Raw genomic sequence first — 27610 nt, 5'->3', positions numbered from 1 at the left:
TTCGGTTCGGGACCGGTTCGGGTTCTATCGGGTTCGGGTCGGGGTTAGTAAATCTTTAAAAAATCGGTACAACCCGATGTACTTTCGGGTTCGGGTCCCAATTGGTTCTTCGATTTATATCTACTTTGTAACCAAAAAGTAAGTAAAATCAGTTCTTTGGTTTTAAAATACTTGATTTGTACCTATTTTATAACCAAAACATAAATAAAATTGGTTCAAAAAAAAGAAAGGAACATCAAATGTGATCATTCAAAATAAAGTGAAAGGTAAACATAGTTATTGATCGAAAGAAAACCAAATAAATGAAAGCATAAAACGAAAACCAAGTTCTCATGAAATGAAAAACATTTTTCAATGAAAACAAAACCAAAATCTAAAAACTTCTAACCTTCAGCCGCCACCTTCAACAATCAATCTTCATATAATAGATAATTATTTAGATGTTCAATATATTTTGAATACATATTAGGAATTGAGATCATGATTGGTACAAGTTCTTTTTGGAAATTTTAAATGTTTCGGGTTCTATCGGATATCCATTTAGGTTCGGGTTCGGTTCGGATAATATTCATAACTCGAAATACCATAAAACAAGATTCATTCGGTATTTATGCCGGTTCGGATCGGTTCGGATTTATTTTTATCGGATCAGGTTCGGTTTATTTGCTCAGCCCTAATTTAAATGGATGTGTTTGTGGATTTGATCAAATATTACTTTTTTTTGTTTACTGAATTTGTCAAGCCAATAAGCAAATAAGAACACAACATTAGTAGTTAAATATATTATTTTAAATAATTCGCCAAAGTAAAAAGAAGTTTAACAAAAGAATCAATAAAACAAATGATTACACAAGACCCAGAAAAGATTGTAAGAAGAATATAAATCTATATCCAATCCAAAAGTCATATGAGATTAGCATTTTACTAAAATCACGATTTCTTCCAATCGGATTTTCTTTTTTCTTTCTTGGCCTGTAAAAGTTGTTTCCGGGTGAATTCTACACTTCAAAATAGATTAAAAAAAAAAATTTGGTTTTCACTGCTTGCCTTTCCAGAACCCCCAACATGATGATGATTACAGAGCTTAAGTGTGACCAATGATGATGATAGCGATCCCCATAAGGAACCATGAAAAAAACAGAGTCCAGAAGCAGAGAAAATGCGCCTTCTTAGCTCCTTTTTTGTTGCTGAGTATGGGGGTTAAGCACAGTACATGTACAAGCTATTTCCAGCAGCGCAAGCAATTAAGTTCTCGTTTGGATGCCAAGCAAGATGCAGCAACTTCGTTGTGTAATCAAGAGCATTATTGCTATTCCCATCCACTCCAGCAGCACTCTCTGATCCTGCTTTTTCACCATTTAAATATTTTATTTTACTAATTTGTTGCCAAATTCTTTAAATATATATGCTTAAATGAGAGAAGTGCAGAACGAGACTGACCTCTACCTGCCATACCACCTAGTCTGGGTGGCCTTGAGGGAACTGGGACATGTCTCCTGTGATAAACCATAACAAACAAAAATTACATTTCATCAAGACTGAGAAAGAGAAGACTGAACAAACTAAACTCTTAATAGCTTTGACCAAGTTTACCTCGTTGGATTTCTGCTTGCTTCCAACGTTGCAGTCTCAGTACTTCCCGGGGAAACACCAAGCACACGGAACAGATTGCTGGATAGAGTGGTGTAAGCAGAGGGAATGATTAGAAAGGGAACCATAGTCATCTGATAATGCTAATAGCCTAATAACAAAGCTTAAAGGAACATACCTGTAAGAACCTGTAGCTGCTCGCAGTCCATTGCCACTTATACAACACTCGAACTTGTCAAAGATGGAATCATTTTCATATAAATCACAGAGCTGTAAATGGCCAAAAGGGAAAAGAGAACAAATCAGTCATGCACCAACTCGTCAAATGCAGCTCTATCAAAGTATATGAAGCTTACCTTCGGTTTCAGATATTCATGAACTTGGAAAGTTGATACCGGACCTGAATCCATGTTGATGTCCCATAACTGAAAAGCAAAAAAAAAACATAACCATGTGATCAGGGAACCTTAGCTTTAAGCGCTAATCATAATCTAATGCCAATGGAAAAGATGAAAGTATGGACCTTAAGTGTCATGTAGTCACGGCTAAGTAAGTATCTTCCTTCTTTTGCGAATTTGATGTCTGACACTGAAGCAATAATCTCAGTGAAGAAGGATTTAGAACCACCTGCATCTGGTTCCTCAAACCTGCATAAACAAGCAATGTTGAGCCGTTGCTGCTCTTGCAACCGCATGATATAGGAAGTTAACAGAGTTACCAGTATCTGAGACTTACAATTTGGAATGCGAATCACATAAAGCTGATTGGCGCAGATCAATAAGGCGAATCGAGCCTTTGGAACTGCTGTAAGCTAACATATTGCAATGGGTAGGATGAAACTCTGCTGCTGTGATAACCTCTGCAAGAATAAATGCGGTAGTAGTAACTTAAAATATAGTATTAAATTGCTCGACCACCATATCATGTAGGGAACATAATGGACAAAAAGAACAATAAACCACGGCTTACCAGACAGATCTTCCATTTTCTCAGGCTTCACATCAACAATGTTGAAACTTTGATTGCTAATCTCCAGATTCCAAAGATTGATTCGCAAATCATCAGCAGAAATAAATGTTTCGCCATCACTGATTTTTAATATAAAAACTATTAGGAGCAGAACATTTACAATGAAAGTATAGATCTCAAGCTAACATTTACAATGAAAAAGCAGTCGAGGTATAAATCTAAATGCGTGATATGAATAACCTACCTGTTATTTGAGATCGAGTTGATGTGATAATCATGAGCATGAGGATAGACTCTTCTACATTTAGCCACAGGGCTCGACTCATGGCTAGTTACCTGTATATATGTCAAAATGAACTATTAGTCTACAAATGATTGCATATCAAGTAACTTTGCATGACTTGAGAATCAATTTCTAAACAGAATGTTAAAGAGTACAACTACCACTGGCAACCGGAGCGATGAGATGTTTGCGTCAGGTACTCCGTTCGCGACGGTTCCATTTCCCACAGCTCCTGAAGGATTTGCATTTATATCACATATTTTCTTTATCTTCTTGTCTTGAACCTGTTAAAACTCACATCAGAAACAAGAGGAAAGAATCACCACCCCTGTATACTCATCTCAACAAGCAAGGAGTAACTCTTTAAAACATTAAGGACTTAGAACCATCTAGATACAGTAAGCAACCCAACAAACAATGCCAATGCCAATGCCCAGAGAGGCAACATACTAAGCTCCCACTGAAACAAAAAGTCATTACTTGATCTAGATGCCAACAACAAAAATAAAGAATAATATCCTCACCTTCCAATACTTGATGATTTTATCGTTTGTCGATAGGAGAAAGAGAGCGCCATTCGCAGTTTGACACCATCTAATTTTGTTGATCTTCTCCTCTATCTCCAAACTCTTGAGGTAATCAAACTGGTAGACAAAGATCAAACATGAAAAGACCAACACAAGCACTCTTATCACATACTACAATGACGAAAAGAGAGAGAGAGTAAAATCATAATACCGCAGGGTCATGACTCTGAAACTCTGTTTTATAACAAAACTCAGGGTGCCTCACTGGATAATCTGTATCTTCAAGATCCCTTCTAGCTCCACTGCTCTGTAAATTGATTATCATAACCAAAATGTCAAATTCCCAAAGGAAAAAAGAAGAAGAAGCAAAGAGACATTACATGTTTGGCATCACTTCTCTCGAAGAGAACAACCCTTCCTCCACGGTCCCCAGTAGCGAGATGGTCACCGGAATGATCAAACTCGATTGCTGAAATCATATCAACTGCAAGAGGAAGAAACACTTTCAGCTACTCACACTCAATGACCAAAGACTTAAAAACTTTCAGACTAAAAATCAAAACTTTAAGATAACCCACCAACAGATCTACCATTACCCAGAAACCCTAATCCCCAATTCGACAGATTCAGATCGAAAAACTCATGAGCTCAATCCGATGGAATCAAAGTCAAAAGAGAAGACTTTTTTTCACCTGGTTGAACTTCTTCACCGGCGCTTCGTTCACCGAAGACCTGAGAGAATCTCCATTGCAGAGGCGGAGACGCGTCTGCCGAAGCTGCGACGACGACATCCTCATCATCACCACCACCGTTCATTTCCCTCTCTGTTTCTCAACCCACACACACTCTCTCTCCTTTCGGATATAACCGGATCAGAACCGATTAAACCGGTTGATTGAGTTCGCCGGTTGGTTTAATCTCACGGCGGATGTAGCCAATCGATCAAAGGAGAAGGAGAGAGAGAAGAGAAGAGAAGAGAGGAGAGGAGAGTATATATCAGATGATTCCTTCCCAGGAACAAATACAGTCCCTTCTCTCTCTATCTCAGCAGGTAATTATAATATAAAAAATATTATTAATGAAAAATGTAAATATTTGGTATTGTTTTCTTTGCAAAATGTTAATTATTTTGGTTTTTATCCCTTTTTATGGATTTCTTTGTTTAAATGCTGGGAAATTAGATTTGTTTCCAAACTTTACTTACTCATATTAGCTGTGAGTGACTATAATGTGACAACAAATAAATAAAAGAAATTAAATCTTCCCTAATAGAAAATTAGTGGATTTAGATTTTATTTCATTTTTAGTGCACGGAAATTTCATTTTTATTTCATACTTACTCACTCCTAACAGCTGTGATTGTGTATGAACAATGTGACAATCTTAGGAAATTAATTTCCCTTTTTATTTGGGTGTAGATTTTATTTCTTTTTTTAAGTTTTTGTAGGATAAATGTATCTATTCTTTTCTTTTTTGAAAAATAAAGATAAAGATATATGATCTTCACAAAATACAGTAAAACTTGTTTCTAGATATGTTTATATGAGTGGTGAAAAAACTATTTTCATATGAATCGACAATGTTGTTTTACATCTGTTAATATATGTTGTATAAAGACACTAATAATGTGATGTTTATGCCTTGTACTATAAAATATTTTTTACTTTTTGTTGTTATTACCAACACTTATCATTTTTATTTAAATAAGTCGATTTTATCATACAACAATATATATATATATATATATTCCTGTGAGAATTTCCCATAAAGTATCTCCCTTGTTAAAAAAGAAACTAACAAACAGCATTCGGTTCTCAATTCCGGTTCCGGTTCGATTTTTCGGTTCTAAAAGTTTAGGATCCATTCATGTATTTAGAAAATTCGGTTCGATTTCTGTTTTTTTTTTCAATTTTTGGTTCTGTTCGGGTATTAAAGTTACGAACTGGCTAATGTCCTATCATTTCGGATCCCATTTGGCTCCTGTTTGGTTCCGGTTTTTCGGTTAATTTAGGTTAAAAAATAAAAAAAATTCTGGGTTTTCCATATTAAATATCAAAAAGTTGCGGGTCATCTGATAAAAAATTAGGTAATTCATAGCACTTAAAACTTTTGGATAAAAAAGATTATGAAAATTCGCTTTTGGGTATTTTAGTTTATAAGTAATATTTTTTAATTATTTGATTATTTTTAAACATAATACAATTAATATTTATAAATATATAAATTATATTAAAGATTTCTGGGTACTTATTTGGTTCTTGGCCCGGTTCTAGTTTGGGTTCGGTTCTGGTTCCGGTTCGTTGGCTCTAGTGATATACGATCCACGCAGGTTTTTGATACGATCCAAACGAGAACCGAACCACTATTTTTGGTTCTGTTCGGTTCTTCGGTTCCTGGTAAATGTGTCCAAGCCTAACAGAAACATTACATTGGACATGATTTTTAGTCATGTGTAATATTACATAAATATTATAGGTAGTTAATAAAAAGACAAGAACTCATTAACGGTAACTATATAAAACAACATTATACTACTAATCATGTTTCCAAACCCAAACATTATAAAATATTATATCTCACTTTTAAATATTTTTTTATTAATCTTAATATATATTATTTAATAAAATAAAAAATTTATTTAAACAGCCAAATCATTTATAAAAATCATTTTTTGCAGGCTTAAATACTAAAAATATTTTCATTTAATATGAAGTAAATTAATTAACAGATCAATCTATTTGTATTTTCATATATGAAACACATTCATTTAAACAAAACAAATTTTCATAAGAAATTAAGACTGTATATGAATAAGATGTTAATATCAATGACTTACAATAAAAATATTATAATAATTTTTATATATCAAAATTTTAAAAATTAAAATATATAGATTTATAACAGTTTGTTACGATAGTATGGGTTAAAAGTTAAATAAAATAATTTATATATTTAATTTAAATACAGGCAGTAAAATTATATCATATTATTATATACACCACATTTTTGTTTAATTAAATTAATTTTGTTAAAAATATATTTCTACATTTTTAAAACGCATAATAGAAGCTAGTATAGTATTGAAATCAAACTTCGTTTGTTGATAACACCTTCACCTTTTAATTTAAATTACACTTCATCACAAATCATATTGATTAGCTGCAAATGGGCATTTTTGGATCATTCCACAAAATAAGAGAAAGAAAAACAATCTATTTTTCCGATATGATTTTTTTTTAAGGTTTAATGTTAAGTATATTACCAACTTTTCAATTTTTTTTTACAGAAATACGGAGGATCATAAGAAAGAAAGATGCTGAATTTAAACTAAGCAGAAAGAAATACTCTTGGAAAAAATATGATTTATAAATCTACTTTTAAAAAATTGGAAGAAGAGAACCATATAATGAAAAATCTGCTAAACAAAATAAATCAGTGAGAAAGACATGGATAAAAATGAGAAATTGATATAAAGTTTGGTGTTTTTAAGTTCAAAGAAATTAGAGAGAGAGGCCGGAGAGTTTTAAAATGAGAAACATTACATTTTTGTTTCAGTCATTTGAGAGAAAAAGAGAAAATGTGTAAATTTTCTTTATATAGAGAAACAAAAAATTCCAATAAAGTTAAAAAATTTTGATTCAGAAAACTTTCAAATATGTCTTCTAATAGAAAACTTTTTAGAAGACTTACCTGAAAGTTTTCTAGACCCTAATTTTACTATTAGCCCAGAAGACTTCCGTAAAAATCTTCTAGTGCATTATTTGTTGGAAGACTTAAGTCACTTAAACTCTAAACTCAAAATAACTAACTAACTCGAAACAAACACTTCATGAAACATAAATCAACTTTAAAAGTGTTTAATATACACATAACTAGACATATATAAGCCAAAATTTAATTTTTACAAAAAAAAGTTAAGCTTTCAAAATCTAACCCTAAGAATACATATAATACTACAACATATGTTATCAAACCCTTAACCAAATAATATCATGACACACTACATTCACTCATCTATGTTGAAAATCATTCAATTTTACTAGATCTTAATTTATATTATTTACAAATCTTTATAATTACATGATTTCAATTTTTTTCCCATCAAAATATATTTTTATAAAATTTATAAATTATTTTTAAGATCTACTACATGAGAAGACTTCTTGGAAGTCTCCCAGATGACTTACAAAACCTTAGAATACTTACAAAACCTCAAAATACTTTACAGGGTTATATTCGTAAAAAAAATTTTGATTTTTTGTTTGGTCATAAGGGGCTGATTGTAATTTCAGTAATTTGTTGGGTTACTTTTGCATTTTATTCAAGTTTAGGTATACTTTTGGGGTTAAAATCAAATTATAAGTCATATTTGGCAAATTTTCTTATTATATATTTCATTCACAAGTTGTACTCTAGATATCAGAGAAATAAAAATTAATTATTGCAACATATTATTTTAGTAAATTTCATCAATATATATTATTTTTTTTGGATGTTATGGTATTAATTTTTCTGATTTTTCTGTTACTGAATTAAATTTCAAAATATTACACTACTTTTGATTTTTCCAACATAAATTTTTTTGTGTCACATTTCAAAAAAAAATATACTTTAGCATCTATGATTTTACCTTTTTAAGAAACTTGGAATATTATCATGTTGAGTTTGTAATATTTTATTTTAAAATTGTATATTTGGTCGAGAGAAATTTTGAAAAACTAGACAACTATTTTGAGTTTGGAAGATTGTGTGACTTTGAATCTTTTTGTTACTAAGTTAATGCATTATTTATAAAAATAATTATAATTTTGGTAACATTTTTATATTTTTATAATATATTTTGATATAATTAAAAATAAAGATGAAATTTATAGTTAAAATATATTTGTCATTAATATCCTTAATGATTTATTACATTTTCAAAAAAAGTCTAATAGCATATTTTGCAAATAATACCCTTTTTGTATATAATCACTTTTTAGATAATATGTTGTGAGTTTCAGAATATTAAAAAATAAAAAGATAATATATAGTTGTAAAGATAATTTTATTAATATATATAGTTGTAAATATAATATAGTTGTAAAGATAATAATACATATGTTAAGAATTTTATTTTTATAAAACAATATTACATAGTTTAAGAATTTTAAACCCGTTTTATGGTAGATAATATCTTATTTAAGAAAGTACTTTTTAAATGAATAAGTTAATAATAATTTAATATAATATAGGCTATAAATAAAAATTTATAGAAAATAGAATATAATTTTATTTTTCGTTTATACTATAATTTAACATTAGTTATAATAATATTATATTACAATTACGAGATCAAGGGTTGCATTATTTTATAAACATATTTGAAACCAAACTATATATTAACATAAGTAAATAATTAAAATAAAATATATCATACTATTTTCACTTGTATTTTAATTAAGACTTTTTATACAACGCAAAATATTAGAATTTAGATTCTGTATAGGGGAATTTTATGTTTACCACTTTCATGGTACCACTTTTCATCTTTACCACCATTAAAAAGACATTTTCAAAAATACATTATTCGTTAAGTGGCGAAAGATTCTTATACCCTTGTTCTCTATATATATAATAAATCATTATTAAATAAATTTTTTTAAAAAAAATTAAAAAAAAGGAAAAAAATTAAAAAAAAAATTATGTTTTCGGATTATATTTTTTCAAATTTGAATTTTTAATATTTTTTTTGAATTGTTTTAATTTTTTTTCAAAATTTATTTTTGCAAATCGAAAATTATGTTGAAACTATTTTTTAAATATTTATTTATATATTTACTAGAATCTTAAATTTCACATTCCGAAAACTCTACATCACCCCTCAATTCTAAACCCTATAGATTAGTTAATCGTACAGATATAAGTGTCGTTTACTTTTCTTTAAAAATGAGGATAAAAATAGTCATTGTACATTAACCGCATATGAATAACTCTCGCTTGTAGAGTGTATAATACTAAAAATATCATTTTAGGTTCTAATTTTTATAAAGGACAAAGCTACTAATATTAATTGGGAAAATCGCATTTTAAACCCTCGGAGCGTCTCATTCTCGCATTTTAAACACTGAACGTTTTTGACTAGCACTTTAAACCTTGAAAGTGACATTTTTATCATAACAAACCTCAAATGAGGTTTGCTTGTTTACCAAGTCAATGAAGTGACCTGTACTATTCATTTGTAATGACGTGTCAGTTTTGTTTTCTTTTAAAAAAAAAAATACATAGAAAATTCGAAAAAAATCGAAAATTCGATTTTTTGAAAAATTCAAAAACATAAAAATAGCATTTCAAAAAATTAATCCAATTATAAACCAATAAATATATATACTATAATAACTTGAAAGGTGATACTAGATTCTGTTTTTTTTTTTTTTGATTTTTTTTTAATTTTTTGATTTATTAATACTTAACTTATTAAATTTTTGTGAAACTAGAAAATATCTCATAGACCACTTAAAATGTTTTTGACCTTAACTAAAATACTTTAAGCTAGTTTGAAATATAATTAAGAGATAGAGAGGTATGTCTTTAGATTTGTATACGTTAGGTTTTGGTATGAGTGGAGCTTCTTAGATAAGTAACATATATTTTAGTTTCTCTAAAGTTTGATTAGTTATTTATTTAATTTCAAAGTTATTTACTATTTTTAAGAACTTCACTTATAAGTTAATTTCTTTTAGAACAAACTTAAATTACTAAAATAAATATCATTTTAATAAATAATACCAATAATAGGATTAATTTTGAAAATTTAACAAGTTAAGTATTAATAAATCAAAATATTTTAAAAAATCAAAAACCAAAAACCAGAATCTTGAATCACCGTTCAAGTTATTATATTATATATACTTATTGGTTTATAATTAGATTAATTTTTAAAAATATTTATTTCATTTTCAATTTTGAAATGTTATTTTTTATATTTTTTGAAATTATAGATTTTTTTGAATTGTTTTGATTTTTCTCAATTTTATTTCGATTTTTTCCGAATTTTTTCGATTTTTTCGAATTTTCTATGTATTTTATTATTTTTTTAACGAAAAAAGAAAGAAGAAAAAACCGACACGTCATCACAAAAATGAACAGTACAGGTCACTTAGTTGATTTGGAGGTTTGTTATCATAAAAATGTCAATTTCGAGGTTTAAAGTGCTAGTCAAAAACGTTCAATGTTTAGTGTGCGAGAATGTGACACTTTCAGAGTTTAAAAAGCGATTTTTCTAATATTAATTTAATACTTGAATATTAATAATTTTATCAGCACTGATCCCTGTGAAAAATATTTTTAGCTTCACCACCGAAACATTGACTTCCATGCTTACTTCGAGAAGGTACTCTGGTACGTCCTTGTTTATATATATATAATGCTAGTAAATTTGAATGTTTTTAGAGAAAAAAATCTGAAATATTATAATTTTATTTTTAAAAAAATTACATGTTTACCACTTTTATGCTACCACTTTTCATTTTTACTACCACTAAAGAGACATTTTCAAAAATACATTCTTCATTGAGTGACAAAAGACTTTTATGTTATTGTTCTTTATATATATAATAAATAAATATTTAAATAAATAAAAATTTAAAAAAAATAAAAATTATTTTTTTTTTCGAATTATACTATTTTGAAATTCAAACCCCAAACCCTAAACCCTAAACCATCAATCCTAACCCTTTTTTTTTTGAAATACGAACCCTAAACCCTAAACCATCAACTCTAAACCCTAAACCCGAAACATCAACTCTAAACCCTAAACCCTAAAAAGTAAACTCTAAACCCTTAACCCTAAAAAATTAATCTTAAACCCTAAAACATCAACTCTAAACCCTAAACTTTGAACCTTCATCTCTAAACCCTAAACTCTAAACCCTAAATCCTAAACCCTAAATCCTAAACCCTAAACTCTAAACTCTAGAGTTAATGTTTTAGGGTTTAGATTTGAAGTTTTAGGGTTTTAGGGTTTAGGGTTTACGTTTAGGGTTTAGAGTTGTTGTTTTAGGGTTTAGATTTGAAGGTTTAGGGTTTTAGGGTTTTGGGTTCGAATTTCAGAAAAATCTAGGGTTTAGGGTTTAGGGTTTCCTTTAAAGGTTTAGAGTTGATGTTTTAGGATTATGATTTGAAGGTTCAGAATTTTAGGTTTAGAGTTGATGTTTCGGGGTTTAGGGTTTAGAGTTGATGTTTCATGGTTAAGGGTTTAGAGTCGATGATTTTGGGTTTAAAGTTGATGTTTTAAGTTTAGATTTAGGGTTTAGGGTTTACGTTTAGGGTTTAGAGTTGATGTTTTAGGGTTTAGATTTGAAGGTTTAGGGTTTAGGGTTTAGAGTTGATGTTTCGGGGTTTAGGGTTTAGAGTTGATGTTTCATGGTTTAGTGTTTAGAGTTGATGATTTAGAGTTTAGAGTTGGTATGGCTTTTGAGTAATGTAAAAGATAATCTGAGTTTAGATGAGAATAAAGAAGAGATTAGAGTAGATTAAGAGAGACTAAGAGATTAAGAAACTAATGGAGAATCATTGTGAAAAGCATAGAGAGATTAATTGTTTAGAACTGCCTAACTTTCATTAATGATCTGAGATTACAATATATAGAGAGGCAACTTAGAGACTAAGGTTTTAGGAAAGACACTATTACAAGGGATAAGCTTTTGCTTTAATTCAAATGATCCAATAAGCTTCCTTCTCAAGGATAAGGTTCCTTTTGCTTTATGCCAGCCTCGGATAGGCTGTCACACGCTCTCTTTCTTCCCTTTTAACGGTCTTGATCCCTTAGGTAACAAAGCAAGGCTTCTTCTCATCTCACAAAGTTACTTAGGTAACTTTGTTTTACCTTTGGCCGAGTTACTCGCCCAAGATGTACGGCCTGGTACGGTATCATGTACGGCCGGTACGGATGCTCACCCAAGCTCGCCCTAATTCCCTAAGTTCATCCTTTCCTCATCTCCCTTAGCTTCTCATGTTTCCTCATATACTGATCTCATCTCAACACTCCCCCTCAAGCTTAACTTTGTGACAGTCTAAGCTTGGACAACCATGAGATCTTCCTCATTAAAAACCTCATCAAGGAAAATCCATTGGGACAAAACCTTGATGAGGGAAAAAGAGTATAGACCTCATGACTTAGGGGATCAGCTCCTTCTCTTCCCAAGATCTATGAGTCCCAATCTGATATGAATGGACTTCATAGTCTTTTGTCTTGCTGCCTTAGTGAACACATCAGCCAACTGATCTTCACTCCTAGTGTAGCATGACAAGATGACTCCTAGGATGATCATCTGCCTCACCTTGTGGCAATCAACTTCAATGTGCTTGGTTCTCTCATGGAACACCGAGTTGGAGGCAATGTAGATGGCGGCTTGGTTATCACAATGCATGGCCATTGGTGTGGCTTGATCAATCTCCAAATGCTTCAAGATGCCTTTGATCCACACCAGCTCGTTTGTAAGCTTCAGCATAGCTCTATACTCAGCTTCTGCACTTGAGCAAGACACCACCTTCTGCTTCTTACTCTTCCAAGTAACCAAGTTGCCTCCAATGAATGTGCAATAGCCGGTTGTTGATCTCCTGTCTGCTCTATCACCAGCCCAATCCGCATCACAATACCCAACCACTTTAGTGTTCCCATTGCAACACATCCATACTCCTTGATCAGGTGAGCCGTTGAGATACATCAAGATCATCTCCACCATGCGCCAATGATGCTCCTTAGGCACCTGCATGTGTTGGCTCACCTGATTCACAGCAAAACAAATGTCAGGTCTAGTGATGGTAAGATAAATCAATTTGCCAACTAGTTTTCTATAGAGTTTAGGATCCTGATATGGTTTGATGTCTTCAATCTCCCCTTCTCGTGGGACTTTGTAACCATCCTCCATAGGCATCCTTGCTGTCTTGCCTCCATAAGCACCTGCACCTTTCAAGAGATCAAGTGTATATTTCCTTTGGGACATGAACAAACCTTCCTTGGATCTACATATCTCAATCCCAAGGAAGTATTTCATTTCTTCCAAGTCTTTAATCTCAAACATAGACTTAAGGAACTCCTTGGTTGCTATGATACCTTCCTTATCACTTCCTGTGATAATGATATCATCAACATACACAAGGAGTGCTATCATACCTGAGGGAGTGGTGAGAGTGAAGAGAGTGTGATCTAGTTCAGACTTCTTGAAGCCTCGGCCATTCAAGGTAGTACTAAGCTTGTTGTACCAAGCTCTTGGTGATTGCTTCAATCCATAGATGGCTTTCTTCAATCTCAACACATTTCCCTTCTTCACCAAGTGTTCCAAGCCTGGTGGAGGATGCATATAGACTTCATCCTCAAGCTCTCCTTGTAGGAAGGCATTCTTTACATCCATTTGCCATAAACCCCATCCAAGGTTCACAGTCAAGCTTAATACAATTCGGATTGTATGTAGCTTAGCCACTGGTGCAAATGTCTCTATATAATCATCTCCATATGTTTGAGTGATGCCTATTGCAACCAGTCTTGACTTCTTCCTATCAATATTTCCATCAGCCTTGTATTTGATAGTGAAGATCCATCTACTAGTCACAGCTTTCTTTCCCTTAGGTAGCTCACTCTCATACCTTGTGTCATTCTTTATCATTGCTCCTGCTTTAGCTCCTACTGATTCCTTTCATTCTTTATCCAACATTGCCTCTTCATAGCTTCTTGGGACATAACTCTCATCCAAGTTCACCATAAAAGCACAATGTTCTTCAGGGTATTGAGCAAAGGAGCACACGGCCTGAGAAGGATGCTCCACAGCCTGGGCATTGTAGTATACTCTCGTGTTTACCCAGCTAGAAGGATCCTTTCTCAGCCTTGTACTTCTCCTCAATACTGGTTGCTCTTGAACCTGCTCCTCTTGGACACTTGGTTCTTGTACTTCAGCCTGAGCTTCTACATCTCCTTGGCTTTGACCACCTTGATTATGAGAGCCTAAAACACTCTCTTCTCCTTCTTCACTCAAGCCGGTTCCATCTTGTCCATTTTCTTGAGTTTCAGGTTCACTTCCCCCCTCATGATCAAGGTGAGGTGTTTGAACAACTTCAATGGGCGTGGTAGGACTCTCTTGTTGACCTCCATCACCTGTAGGTTGTTCCTGATTCATCTTGATGCCGAGACCTTCCAAGATCTTTCTTAGAGCTCCGGCTTTATCTGATGTGAGATCCTTCAAGTCCTCTTGATTCTTTTCTTCATAGTATCCTCTTGCTTCAATAAACTTCACATCTCTAGAGATCAGAACTCTTCTAGTGTCTGGATCATAGCACTTGTATCCCTTTTGTGTTGTAGAGTAGCCAATGAACATTGCCTTAGTGCTTTTTGCTTCTAACTTGTTTCTCAACTCTCCTGGTATCAACACATAGCATAAGCATCCAAATACTCTCAAGTAATCCACTGATGGCTTGTGCTTGTTTAGAACTTCAAATGGTGCTTGATCCTTTAGCACCTTTATGGGAATTCTATTAATCAGATAGCAAGCAGTGGCATCACTCCAAAATCTCTTTGGAACATTGGCTTGAAACATTAGTGATCTAGCAACCTCCATCAAGTGTCTATTCTTCCTCTCAGCCACTCCATTCTGTTGAGGAGTATACGGACAGCTTGTTTGATGCAAGATCCCATGGTGGTTTAAATGGCTCCTGAACGCATAGTTTGTGTACTCTCCTCCATTATCTGATCTCAAAATTTTAATCTTGGCATGATAATGGTTAGTCACATAAGCTTGAAAGTTCTTAAATGCATCTATCACCCTATCTTTTGATGGAATTAAGGTTAACCAGGTGTATTTGGATTTTTCATCAATGAATGTGACAAAGTATTTATGATTATCTCTAGATATGCAAGGTGCAGTCCAAACATCAGAATGAATCAGATCAAAGCACTTATCATAAACACTAGTAGAATTTGGAAAAACAGTTTTACAATGCTTGCCTAAAATACAAGCTTCACAATCCTTATTCTCAAATAAAACACATGGTAACATCAAGTTCAAAGCCCTTCAATGAGGATGTCCTAATCTAGCATGCCACAAAACATTTTTATTTAAACTAGAAGCAGAAGTAAATGAGCAATTGTAGTTGGAAACACGATCAAGTTCTTCAAGCAAATACAACTCTCCTTTAGTGATTCTTTTTCCAATCAATTGGCTGCTCTCAATATCCTGAAACTTTACATCATTAGGACTGAATATAACATTGCAATTCAAATCAGTTGTGCATTTCTTAACCGACAGTAGGTTAGATGTAATATCAGGCATATAGAAAGCTCTAGTGTTTTTTATCAAAAAATTTCAAGTTTCCTATTCCTCTAATAAGTATCTTATCTCCATTTGCAATCATCACATGTCCATTAGCTGGTTATATATCCTTAATAAGATTAGTATCACTAATCATATGATGAGATGCACCAGAATCAACAATCAATGGCTTAGGTATGTTGCTAGCATTATGACAAAGGTTTAATGGTGATCTAAATGCATTGAGCTTATCATTCATCTTAGCATTTTTAGTAAAGGTGTACTCAGTTCTAGCATTACTCTTATTTAGATCAATCCTAGCAATATCAGCAACACAAGAAGACATTTCTATGGCTTTAGCAGCCATAGAAGCACCAAAAGAGTACCCATGAATGTTACCATTATCCTTGAGCATTTTGATGAAATAATCCATCTCGGATCTCCTGCTGAAGTCATGATCATTGCCACGGATGCTAGGAGCTCCTGAATATGTCACCAATGCCTTGCCATCACTCTCACGGCCCTCTCCCTCAGCTCCACGGTTAGATGACCCAGCTCCACTCGCTCCCTCAGATGCATGAGCTCTTGCCTCTCTTTCCTTCATGAACTTAGCCGGCTTCAAGTGGGGATGTAGTATCCAACACTGGCTCTTCTTGTGTCCATGCTTCTTGCAATGATCACAGTTCCCATTGAACTTCCTATCTTCATACTTGCCATGTGCTGCCTTATTGGCATGTGGGATCTCTTCATGATAAGTTTACGCAGCATTGGCAAGAGACAAGTCTCCTTTGCCACCAAACAAGCCAATAGAGCCTTGCTCCTTTTGTATCTGAGCACACACATCCTCAAGATCAGGAAGTCTCTCAGCCCTCAGCATATGCTTGATCAACCCATTGTAGCTCGGATTCAATGTAAGCAACAACCCAAAGACCTTATCCTGCTCCCTCTTTTCGTTTAGAAGCTCCGGATCAGTTGTGCTTGGCCTCAGCATCTCCAACTCAGACCAGAGTGTCCGGAACCTCCCCAAGTGCTTAGTGAACTCCGTGTCATCTTGAGCTAAGCCATTTAGAGCCTTCTTCACTTCAAAGACCCGGCTAAGGTTAGAGGTGTTTCCATACACCTTCTTCAATGTTTCCCACAGCTCCTTGGCTGTCTCACAATAGCTCTAAGCATCCAGAATGGACGGCTCCAACGAGGCATGAAGAACAGACATCACCATCAAGTCCTCTTGTTGCCACTTCTCAGCTTCAGCTTCCGAGACACTCTCCTTGTCTCCTCCTTGGGTAATAAGCTTTGGAGCCTCACCAGATGTGATATGCTCCCATAAACCTTTGCTTCCCACAGCAGTCTTCACCATCCTAGACCATACTAGGTAGTTACTTCCCTTGAAAGTCACAGCAACCTTCATCTTTGTACCGCTTTCCATCCTCAACAGTTTCACTTCAATAACTTGTAGAAGACTTGATCTTGAGACTTAGAACCACACCACCAGCTTCAAACCCCTCGTGCCTTGTCTTTAATCTTCAAAGAACCAGATAAGAAATCCCGAACGTAGATGAAACCCCCGTGATGTAGATTCTTCCAAGAACACTTCAACACACTCACTTGATCTCTTAAAGCTTCAAGTTTGAATCTTCAAGAGAAAACACCAAGAACTCAGATTGAAATCAACCTGGCTCTGATACCATATGACTTTTGAGTAATGTAAAAGATAATCTGAGTTTAGATGAGAATAAAGAAGAGATTAGAGTAAATTAAGAGAGACTAAGAGATTAAGAGACTAATGGAGAATCATTGTGAAAACTGAAAAGCATAGAGAGATTAATTGTTCAGAACAGTCTAACTTTCATTAATGATCTGATATTACAATATATAGAGAGGCAACTTAGAGACTAGGGTTTTGGGAAAGACACTATTACAAGGGATAAGCTTTTGCTTTAATTCAAATGATCCAATAAGCTTCATTCTCAAGGATAAGGTTCCTTTTGCTTTATGCCAGCGTCGGACAGGCTGTCACACGCTCCCTTTCTTCCCTTTCAACAGTCTTGATCTCTTAGGTAACAAAGCAAGGCTTCTTCTCATCTCACAAAGTTACTTAGGTAACTTTGTTTTACCTTTGGTCGAGTTACTCGCCCAAGATGTACGGCCTGGTACGGTATCATGTACGGCCGGTACGGATGCTCACCCAAGCTCGCCCTAACTCCCTAAGTTCATCCTTTCCTCATCTCCCTTAGCTTCTCATGTCTCCTCATATATTGATCTCATCTCAACAGTTGATGTTTTAAGTTTAGATTAGTTAACCGTATGTTATTTTTGTCGATGTTAATCAAAATGTTATAAATATCTTTTACCCTTCATTAAAGATGAGAGTAAAAATAGTTAGTGTAAACATGAAAAGTGGTACTTTGAAAATGGTATATTTGACAATTTTCCTTTATTTTTAGGTTTTTTATTTGACATTGTTAATATATAATAATTGTTTTATACATAATTTACTTTGTTATTAATTTATATTACATATTAAAATATTTTTCGAGGTGGGTACAACAAATTTATAATTTAAAAAAAAAGTGTTACAAAAAAAAAAAGATTATGAACAATTATTGGTTTCTTCTTGTGTTAGCTTCAACCACCTCGAAAGGCAGCTCTCATAGCCATTCACTAATTTTGTTACCTTTACTGATCAAGTAAATAAAACTCTTAAACGCAATAAATAGTGAGAGAGAGATCATAAGCAAAGTGTATCGTGCTGACTTAAGTAAACAAATAAAACCCTCTAAGACTGCATAAAAATCCAATAAAACACTTGTAACATCAGCTTCACAAGCTCTACATAGTGTATAACAGATCACATTTAAAGCCGCTCAAATCCTGGAACTTCAACTCTTACTCTTACTACACTGCTGCTCTCAAGATGGTAGTAACAAATGTAGAAAGGAGCCTTTACTCCATGCTTTGACCATTTACGTTCCACTAAAACCCACAACACAAAGGTAGTCAACTTCATCAGTTTACCCTTGTAGTCCACAAGGCATGCATTGCATTCAAGTCGCTCAGACTTATTGACTTGAGTGATGTTTTATATAGCTCTCTTAGTTTCCCAGAGCTCTGAGACTTGTTTGCTCCTTCCGCGGGTATGGATAAGGTCAGCATTCTCTTGAGAACCATCTGCGACTGGGCCCAGAATTTGGAGTAAAGCTCCGGGTCCTTGGTTCTTAATGATTCCGCATGTGTTTCGGAAATGTGGCGGCCTTCAAGCAGGCAAGACAAAGCCATCTCAAGCATCTGCAGCAGCAATAACAGAGAAGTTGCGTAATTATAAGATATAAAACAAGTCATTCTTCAACCAAAGAAGACACAAGGCAAGAGCACTTACACTTTTTGATTGCCAAAAGTTTGAAACGCTAAAGGAAAGAGCAGATCTCTCTATCAGAATTGTCAAGAACATTGAGGGATGATTCTCAGGGCCATAAAAGTCCATTGATCTCTGCCAATTTCTATCTGCCAACAAAGCGTACTGCTTGGCTCTCTGGACGACATTAGTGTCAGGTTTATGCAGGTCAGTCTCCAAAATCCTTAAGCAACAATCTTTGTGATACCTCGCTAACTGAAGGTAAGAGTAGGCAGCTTCCTGTTTGCGTATTTCCTCAAGAGATTCGTATAGAGCCAATGCCTCTCTTATAGCATCACTAGCTGATACTTCATGAGTAGTTTTCAAGATGCTGTTCTGTCCACGAGCTGCAACGGTTGTGTCTTCCTTTGCTAAAAGCATTCCAAGTCTCAGATATGTATGAGCAAGCTGCGTGTAGACCTCAACTTTCAGATCGTCTTGAACCAAATCAGTGGCAACACTATGTTCTGCCTTTGCTGCCATGTAATAACTGAGTGACTTGCTGTATTCTAATTTTGCAGTCTCCAAAGCTTGTCCGTAAGCATTTTTGAAAGCAGGATGCAGTTTAAGAGCTTCCATCTTTGCGACTATTTCTTCAGCTAGGGCTCGTCGTCCATGACCCAAGTTGCAGTTGATTAGTATAACATTCGTGTGATCATTAACTTCCTTGAATGCCACAATAGCATCAGCAAAAGCATCTTCAGCTTTGTTTAGCTCTTTGCTCTCAAGTCGGTTCCGACCAAGTTCATTACAGACCCAACCTTTCTTTCTGTTGAGAGACTGAAACTCGTTACAGCCACTTGGAAGCTCCTGTAATGCTCTTCTAGTTTCCTCATAACAATTCAACGCAGCCAAGAGATTGCTTTCTGCATCATCATCATCATCAGACTTGGAACCCTTGAGATACTTAAATATTCCTCCCTTTTTAACACCCTTAGAGCTGCTGGATTCATTCTGATCCAAAGGGACAGCTTCTTCTTTTGTTCCTGCTGGCGTCTCTATTTCTTTATGGCTTTTGTTCTCAAAAGTGACATTAACATGTTCATCTTCAACATTTCGTGAGAGCCCGCTAGTGACAGTCTTGGACTTCAGTTTTCTATTGTGCTTTCTGTTATGAGACACAGTACGAACACTACTTCCACTGCTGCTGCTTGCGCTTCTTCCACTGCTTGCTCTGTCACTCTTACAGCTGCAATTTACTAAAGAACACGAGTCACAGTTTTGACTGTACTCAGTTAACTTCTTCTTGAGCCTCTCTACTTCTTTTACTACTTCTGACGGCATTCTTAATTGACTGTTAGGTGTCACTTTTGGTCTTTTGGAGAGCTCTTGACCTTTAACAATGTGGAACTGAACGTATACATCACCAACCAACATCCACACTTTAGCCCAGAAGAGGCGTGCTGATGATGAAAGTTCCGCTTCAAAATCTTCAACTTGCGTTGTTACCACAGACTTGTTCATTGATGAAACAAATAGCGTCTCCTCAAACTTCTGTGGCATTGATCCATAAATGGAACAGGCTAATTCCACAGTATTCAAAGACTGGTGCAACTGTCCATCCTCTTTGTAAGCTTCTCCTAGAGACAGATATGATTCACCAAGTAGCAGAACAAGGTTCCACAATTTCCTATCTAGTTTAGATGTTGGAAGCCACTTACGGATATCACAGACTTCAATACAATCAGGATCACCACATGAGCATTTCGAAAAATCAGGAGATGGTAATGTCTCATCAAACGAACCGTCCTGTTCTGAAGACTGTAATTGCCGTGTCCACCTGAGAGACTTTATAGCTTGAGAAACATGGTGAACTGCTGCTAGCTTCGATGAAATCAGATAGGTTGTAGTCTCAAGCAGAGGTGCAGGAGCTTGGCATACAGGACCAAGAACGAGATTAGCATCTGAACTAACACAGGTTTCAGCATTATGTGAATCCGGACTGTCTGGACTGTCTGAACTCAATAGTTTCTTGCAAGGTGGCACGTCTGCCTCAAGCTTTTTGTAAGAACCCGAATAATCTTCAGTGAACTTGTCCTCCGAGAAAACCACCTCCTCACTTTCATGGTCAACAGTAACAGTATCAAGTGATTCTTCTTCTAGGTCTGTTATTTTGACTTCACGTTGCACATTATTAGACTCGAAAGTCAAATCAACTTCCTCGTCATTATTCAGAATGAGCCTTGCAAACTGCTCGTGTGCATATGCTCGAACAACCTGTCAAGCATGGTATCAGAGATGAGTTCCCATCAAATATTTAGCAAGAAAAAAAGGCTCAATGCTATTTAAAAGATGGTCTTAAGAAACATATACCATATGATCAGGCTCGTCCAAAAAATTCAAACATTTTCTGAGGAAACTTGCACATTTGGTCAGATCATTCGGCACCTGGACATGATGCAAAGTGTTAGAAAAGCGGCAGTTAAGCTGTTATCATGTTTCATGCATATTAATACACTGTCTCCTTACCACAGACAAAGAAAGTCTATGACCAACACGATATAGAAGATTTCCTAAAGAAAACAGTGAGTCACTTCTCCCACTGTAAATCATAGACGGTAATGTGCCTGCGTTGTCGTTTTCATCTCCTGAAGAATGGCTCTTTGAAATAATGGAGAGATCAAAAAGCTGAATCACATCTTCACCCGCACTTTTGTAGAGCTGAAAAGGACATAGCCAAATCAAATGTAAGCAATGAATCAACAAATAATAATTCTAGCTAAAAAAATAATAATAATAATCTATAATGTTACCCAATAAACTCCAGGATCCTCTTTGCAATTTGATTGAAGAAACCTTAGAACAGCATGACCATTCTTCTGAACAAAATGAGGATGAAAGGCAGGTGTACCATCCTCAGAGATTCCTTTTAGTAGAAATATATCCTCTGTTTTTAAGAGCTCATACCCTTGGACAACACCCTTCTCATGGTAGCAAATTGCTAGCTCGGGCACACTTGCCATTACATTATCAAGCCAAGCTTCAAGCCATGTTAACGGTGTAACCTGTGCAAAAAAAAAAAAAATGAACAATTAGCAGAGACTCTACTGATAAGAAGAAAAAGCAAAACCAGTCTAGAGCATAGCAGTAACCTTTTCGCTAACATCCCACAAATGCAAGCTTACAGCCAAATATTTTTCGTTGCTAAAGAGAAGCAGATCACTTCCCAGAAGCATGCGGAAGTTATGGAATTGCCAAAACAGAACTCTTAAAAACTCATTGCTCCCACATCTTTTGTGTTTCTCAGAGTCTCCTGACGGCTTGATCTTTCGATTCTTTTCGCTGATCAGAGTATTTTTTCTTACTTCCTTGTTCTTATTGCTCTTCTCATTCTTACAAATAAGACCATCATGTTTCACTTGTTTACCACTCCCTGCAGCTTTGTCAAGTCTGTCGTCAGGAGCACTACGTGAGTTCTCTTCCGCGGGGAGAGCAGAAGAACTTGACTGTCCCTCGGTATGTGGCGAATGTGTTGGAGGGCAATCACATGCCTCCATCCTCACTGAATGCATAGCAAAGTTCAAAAACAAAGACTCATCCACGTTTTTTGTACATTTGGGTTGATTCTTGTGCCTCCTAATCAGTTTCTCTCCTTCTTCAACATCAGGTCTACATCACAAACAATCTTAACATTAAAAAAAAAAAGACTTGCATGATTCAAAAAAGGTGGAGTTAAGTATAAAAAGAGGCACACCCAGGGTTCAAGACGAGAGTCTGTCCAACACGTTGAACAGCTATGGAGACTCGAGCCTTGGAGTAAGGTATCTTAAAGATTTGCTTAAGAATGTCAACCGGCGCAATGACGTCTATCTCATCTCCGTACTCTGCTAGACCCGAGACAGCAAGTGCTTCACATTTCTTGCTAATAACATTAGCCTCCTTAGATATATCTGTCATATCATAAACACGAAAACCATACCACCTTAAGGAAGTTTCATGGACGCTAGGCACAAGTAGAACTAGAACACAAAATAACATTAGCTTATCCATATATATGGAGAAAAGTCCAATAACACCTAAGAAATTTAACAAAAAACATAAAGATACTAGATACATAGTAATGTTTGTTAACAGCGGTGCGGTTGTAAACATTTGAAGCCTTAGACTAAAACCACACAAATAATAAAAGGTACCTCCGGTGATTCTAGACTTGACGGCGGCGAGGGGTAACATTTTCTCAGGAAAATCAGTTAGGAGAGGAGGCCGATTAAGATCTGTCTCTGGTGGAATCCTCTGGTACCTGGGAGCACTAACTCTGCAACAACACCAAATAGGTAAAAGAGCTTTTGCATACAAAGTTCAAGTAGAAGAAGCTGAGTGGGAGATGATGCAAAAACGTACGTTTCGTGAGAGGGTAAGAGAGCGGAAGTGAAAGTTGGAAATGAGTTATCGGCGAGAACAGGAAGCGAGCCACAGAGAAAACCGATCGGTTTGGGGGCGGCGATCTCCATAGTTCCGACGCATTGCAAATCTCTGGAGCTTTCGATTGTGATCGGGAGAGAAGGCTTTGGAGTAGGAGCTGATTGATCCATTTCTGAATTCCGGATTTGAGTCTGTTCGTCGTGAAATGTAAGTAAAAACCTGAGTCCTGATAATTACGAGGTTTGTGGAAGAGGGAGACAATAAGAGATCATTATTCTCCGGCGATGTTTCGAGAACTCTATCTAGCACTTACAAGAAGCCCTAAACCGTTTGACTTTTGTCTGAAAGCCCATTTGAGTTCTTTTTTTTCTTTTCGAAGTGATGTAGCTTAACTCTTGTATGTACAGAAAAAAATTCTATAAATTAATAACGTTGCAACTTTGAAATTTTATTAATTTATAGAGATATTAATTTACAAAAATTTCCTTATTTATATTTCTTGTTTTAAGATATATTTATTCTAAGATAAAAAAAAATTTTGATTTTATTATATAGACATTAATTTTTATATTTTTTTTTAATTTGACATTTGTATTAATTTTATTATATTATATGGTGTATATCTATTATAATAAAGTTGGATTGTTTCTCTTCTCCTGCGTCCACGTCATCAAGGAAGGAGGAGTGTTTTTGGACACGTGTAATTGTTATTTTAACTTTTTGGACTACTTATGTTTTTTTCTTTGATGGGCTCTTCATAGATGGTCCATCTCCGTCTAGGGTTTCTGCTTGCTGCGACCAGGACTCGTCTCCTTCTCCAAATCTCTTCGTCTTCTAGAAACTCAGACCATCACCTCTGTAACGTCATCCGTTTGTGGCTTCGATCTCATCATTTACCGCGTACCCATTACTCATTCAACTCTCTCTAAATTAAACATAGTCATTATCATCAAAAGAGACTCTTCACTATAAAATGGTACCTTCTCAGAGATGAATAGCCACAGTTGTCCTCCGAGATCTCTGCTTACGCGTTTAGTGACGTTACACAGAGCGACAACAAATTCCGGCTCTCTGATGCCCATGTCTCTATTCGATTCACTGATGGTACAAATTTGAAGAAATAACGGATTCTGATAAGCTGATACCAACTGAGATGTTTCGATTCCGCAGCTACAATGATCTATTGGCACTGGCAAATACCAATAAACAACTACCAGGTATGCTTTGGATCTTCTATATCTGACTGCTTTGTAACCGTATTATTCACCCCATTGGACTGGTAAACTTGCAAGATATACTTGGAGAGTTAATTGCTATCATCAATGATGGAACACACGGTTCATAGTGTGTCATGCTTACACTACGTACAGAAAGGTACTTTGTGTACATGGAATTCAATTGTAGATTTGATCGTTTTGACTGTATATCTGAACTTAGATTTTATGAATATTATTAACATTGAATCTACACAGGGACGTGAATGTATGTGTTAGCCTGTTTGACGGTTTACCTTTCGCATTTCATAGCAAATTGGACAGCTACGGCTCTGAGCCAAAAGTTGTGGTGGTTACTAGCATAAACCCTAAGTTTGTAGGAGGTGAGAAATCTGAATATTTATAATCTCTCATGCATTAATCCCTACATGTTCTCGACTGCATTGTATATATTGTGTTCTCATATTAACCTTTTTTTTTAATAATCAAACACCCTATTATGAAGCCCTGTTATTCCTCAACTTGACATCTGGAAACTATCTCTACTTTGACACTGAGCAGCTGCGGGAAAAGAAAACTATGAAAAGTAAGTATCTCTAATTTTAATAACAGATTACATAGTGGTTAGTTCATTAAATATCTTACCATATGATTTTGCCTCACTTTAACTAAGCTACCACATTAAAACTCTTTAGATAGATTGGGGATGGCTCTAACCAGACACTCTCTTCATCAAAGTTGCTTCACGCCCAGAAAATAGAACCACTCACCATATCTGAGCTAAACAAATATGTTATCACATCTGAGCCTCAGGTCAAATTTACAACACTCTCATGTTACTCTCGCATTTGTCACTTCTAATTGTAACTGTCTCTGACTTATAATAGATTATTGCGTTTCTGTGTACCGCCAAAGTTAATGGTACTCAGACAGATAAAGGATGGTGTTATATTGGAAGCTCGAAATGTTCAACAAAGCTACAGCGAGACATTTCTTCTTTCACATGCCTTTTCTGTGATAAAACCAACGTTGTGGCTGCCCTCAGGTAACAATACTTAAGCTCTGCTATCCATGATATTATAGCTCCCTTCCAAATATTTCCTCACTCTACAATACACTTTGTGTCTGTTCACTCACTACAGGCACCGCGTGGAGCTGTCTGTATCAGACCTGAAGGATGATGCTGTTTTTGTGGCCTTTGATATGGAAATTGTAAACTTAACAAGCATTCAAGCATTTGAAGCTGCGCAAATTTTGGCATAGGTTCCCTCTTTCAAGCATTTAATTTTAATTAATTCTCTTACGTCTGTGTATAGCAATGAAACCCACCTTAATATTTATGTTATATCAATGATTAAATTATGTTTTCACCTATCAATGAGTTCAAGGTACAAGTGTGAATGCTCGTGTATACAACGATATCCCCCAGTTTATCTCTGATATTGTGGGAAAAACTTGCATATTTCAGCTCAAGTTAGTCAAGTTCAATTTCACATCCAAGCACCAGACCTTCACCATACCCCGTATCATCAGTGAGCATCAGCATCCACCACTCCCAGACTTTGTTATACATGTTGGTACCTAATACTGAGATTTTTTCTACATCTCTTTGAATTATATATTCATCTTAATCACTTTGATATCACCAGGAAGATGGTCATGAGAATCGAAAAAGAAGTCCCGCATGGCATAGCTACAGTTGCCGAAGCAATATCCCCACTTACTATACTTACTAAACAAAACTCTCTATTTTATTGTTACATTAATGTCGTTGTGGCTGTTTGAACTATTTCTGCAAGTTTTACTATAACAAGGCTTCGTTTTATTTTAACACATTTGCACTTTTATGAACTTGCATGCTATCCAAGTTATATATTTTTGTGAAACATGTACCAATGTAATGTCGTACCTATATATCAAAAACTATTGATAAAGAATAAAAATACATTGGTGAGTGGTGACCGGACATTCTTCAGACTTTAATAATTCTCCGAAATCTTTAAAATAGCATAATATATAAACAATGTTCGTTCAAAAAAAGAAAAAAGAAATATAAACAATGATGAGCATCTGTCAAAACATTAAAACAATATATATTTTTTTTTTTCCTCATTTGGTAAATTTTCCTTTGTCAAAACAAAATTTTCTCACGCAGTTACAAAAAAGAAGAAGATATTTTCTCACCTATAAAATAATAGTAACTCTTTCATAATAGGGTGTCATATTGTGAATAGATTTTAAGGTTTCACGGCCTGACTGAGTTCCACAACCGCAAATGCATATGTTTAGAAAAATTAGAGTCGTCAAAGCATTACCTCAATTTAATAATTATTAGGTTACGAACGTTTAAATTCAGATTAGTCTCTAAAATAAAATTTCAAATTTCGTCCCTTCTATATACTGTCCACATAGTACTTAACATTATAAGTATGTTCTTTAAATAAAACATCAACTATACTTTATGTTTAAATTCCAACTAAATTAACTTTGTTACGACTATCAACTTTTTTTTCTACTTTTATTGAATCGATTAGTCAAAACCACTTATGCTATTCTACTTTGCACCAAGCAACTTCAAAACAAAGCAATACACTACAGTCACTAATCACTATCAAATGGATCGGAAAAATCTCATTCTCTTTTAACATATTTTCATTTTTATATTTTTGAACATATTTTCTTCACTAAAACCATTAAATGAATTGTAAATTTATTTCAGAACAAAACATACGAACCCGGCGCGTAGCGCCGGAATACCACTAGTAATATATATTGCATAGAACTTAAATGTAGTTTTAGATATAATATTACTAAATCTTATCAAAATATATTAAGTGTTAAGAAAATATAAAGATAATTCTATTGTGAATATAAAACAAACAATATAATAATATGTTCTTAATTATATAAAATATGTATACATATAAATTATTAATTTATAATTTTAACAGGACCATATATTTACATATAATGTTCTAAAAAATTATTATCTT

At 34.6% G+C, this 27610-nt stretch overlaps 2 protein-coding genes and 1 long non-coding RNA gene across 7 annotated transcripts; 1 reads left to right on the top strand and 2 right to left on the bottom strand.

Annotated features, from left to right (window-relative positions):
* Positions 1–767: 767 nt before the first annotated feature.
* Positions 768–4404, bottom strand: LOC106406623 (serine/threonine protein phosphatase 2A 55 kDa regulatory subunit B alpha isoform-like). Of its 4 annotated transcripts, none has more exons than XM_013847314.3 (14): positions 4062–4404; positions 3750–3853; positions 3581–3676; positions 3367–3486; positions 3001–3126; positions 2804–2895; positions 2560–2678; positions 2326–2449; positions 2114–2237; positions 1947–2015; positions 1769–1860; positions 1594–1671; positions 1441–1496; positions 768–1346 (listed from the first exon to the last, which is right to left on the bottom strand). In XM_013847314.3, exons 1-14 carry the CDS (start codon positions 4183–4185, stop codon positions 1201–1203), a joined length of 1470 nt encoding a protein of 489 aa, XP_013702768.1. In that variant the 5' UTR covers positions 4186–4404; the 3' UTR covers positions 768–1200. The 4 variants fall into 4 exon arrangements, with proteins under 4 accessions (XP_013702768.1, XP_013702769.1, XP_013702770.1 ...); XM_013847315.3 differs by having other exon boundaries at positions 768–1343; positions 4062–4403; XM_013847316.3 differs by having other exon boundaries at positions 3004–3126; positions 4062–4403.
* Positions 4405–18342: 13938 nt separating this feature from the next.
* Positions 18343–23760, bottom strand: LOC106406313. Its single transcript, XM_013846943.3, has 9 exons — positions 23383–23760; positions 23175–23296; positions 22736–22931; positions 22134–22650; positions 21795–22046; positions 21511–21702; positions 21355–21429; positions 19027–21258; positions 18343–18935 (listed from the first exon to the last, which is right to left on the bottom strand). Exons 1-9 carry the CDS (start codon positions 23571–23573, stop codon positions 18657–18659), a joined length of 4056 nt encoding a protein of 1351 aa, XP_013702397.1. The 5' UTR covers positions 23574–23760; the 3' UTR covers positions 18343–18656.
* A 182-nt stretch (positions 23761–23942) lies between these two features.
* On the top strand, positions 23943–26542 carry LOC106405128. 2 transcript variants are annotated; one of them, XR_001281272.3, is made up of 9 exons: positions 23943–24620; positions 24696–24777; positions 24876–25000; positions 25123–25203; positions 25313–25430; positions 25505–25662; positions 25760–25880; positions 26086–26190; positions 26267–26542. It is a non-coding gene; the product is annotated as an uncharacterized LOC106405128 (long non-coding RNA). The 2 variants fall into 2 exon arrangements; XR_002660925.2 differs by having other exon boundaries at positions 25760–26190.
* Positions 26543–27610: the final 1068 nt, after the last annotated feature.

The sequence above is a fragment of the Brassica napus genome, chromosome C6 (assembly GCF_020379485.1).
Source record: "Brassica napus cultivar Da-Ae chromosome C6, Da-Ae, whole genome shotgun sequence".
Taxonomy (NCBI): domain Eukaryota; kingdom Viridiplantae; phylum Streptophyta; class Magnoliopsida; order Brassicales; family Brassicaceae; genus Brassica; species Brassica napus.
This window is presented reverse-complemented; position numbering and strand designations above follow the sequence as displayed.

Bases quoted from the DNA above. Each gene is read 5' to 3' on its own strand.
- LOC106406623 (XM_013847314.3), bottom strand. From the start codon at position 4,185: ATGAACGGTGGTGGTGATGATGAGGATGTCGTCGTCGCAGCTTCGGCA. The intron at 3,127-3,366 runs GTGAGGATATTA...GAGTTTTAACAG, and splicing joins AAATCATCAAGTATTGGAAG to GTTCAAGACAAGAAGATAAA. The intron at 1,672-1,768 runs GTATGTTCCTTT...CACTCTATCCAG, and splicing joins GCAGCTACAGGTTCTTACAG to CAATCTGTTCCGTGTGCTTG.
- LOC106406313 (XM_013846943.3), bottom strand. From the start codon at position 23,573: ATGGATCAATCAGCTCCTACTCCAAAGCCTTCTCTCCCGATCACAATC. The intron at 21,430-21,510 runs GTAAGGAGACAG...CATCATGTCCAG, and splicing joins ATAGACTTTCTTTGTCTGTG to GTGCCGAATGATCTGACCAA. The intron at 18,936-19,026 runs GTAAGTGCTCTT...TTGCTGCTGCAG, and splicing joins ACTTTTGGCAATCAAAAAGT to ATGCTTGAGATGGCTTTGTC.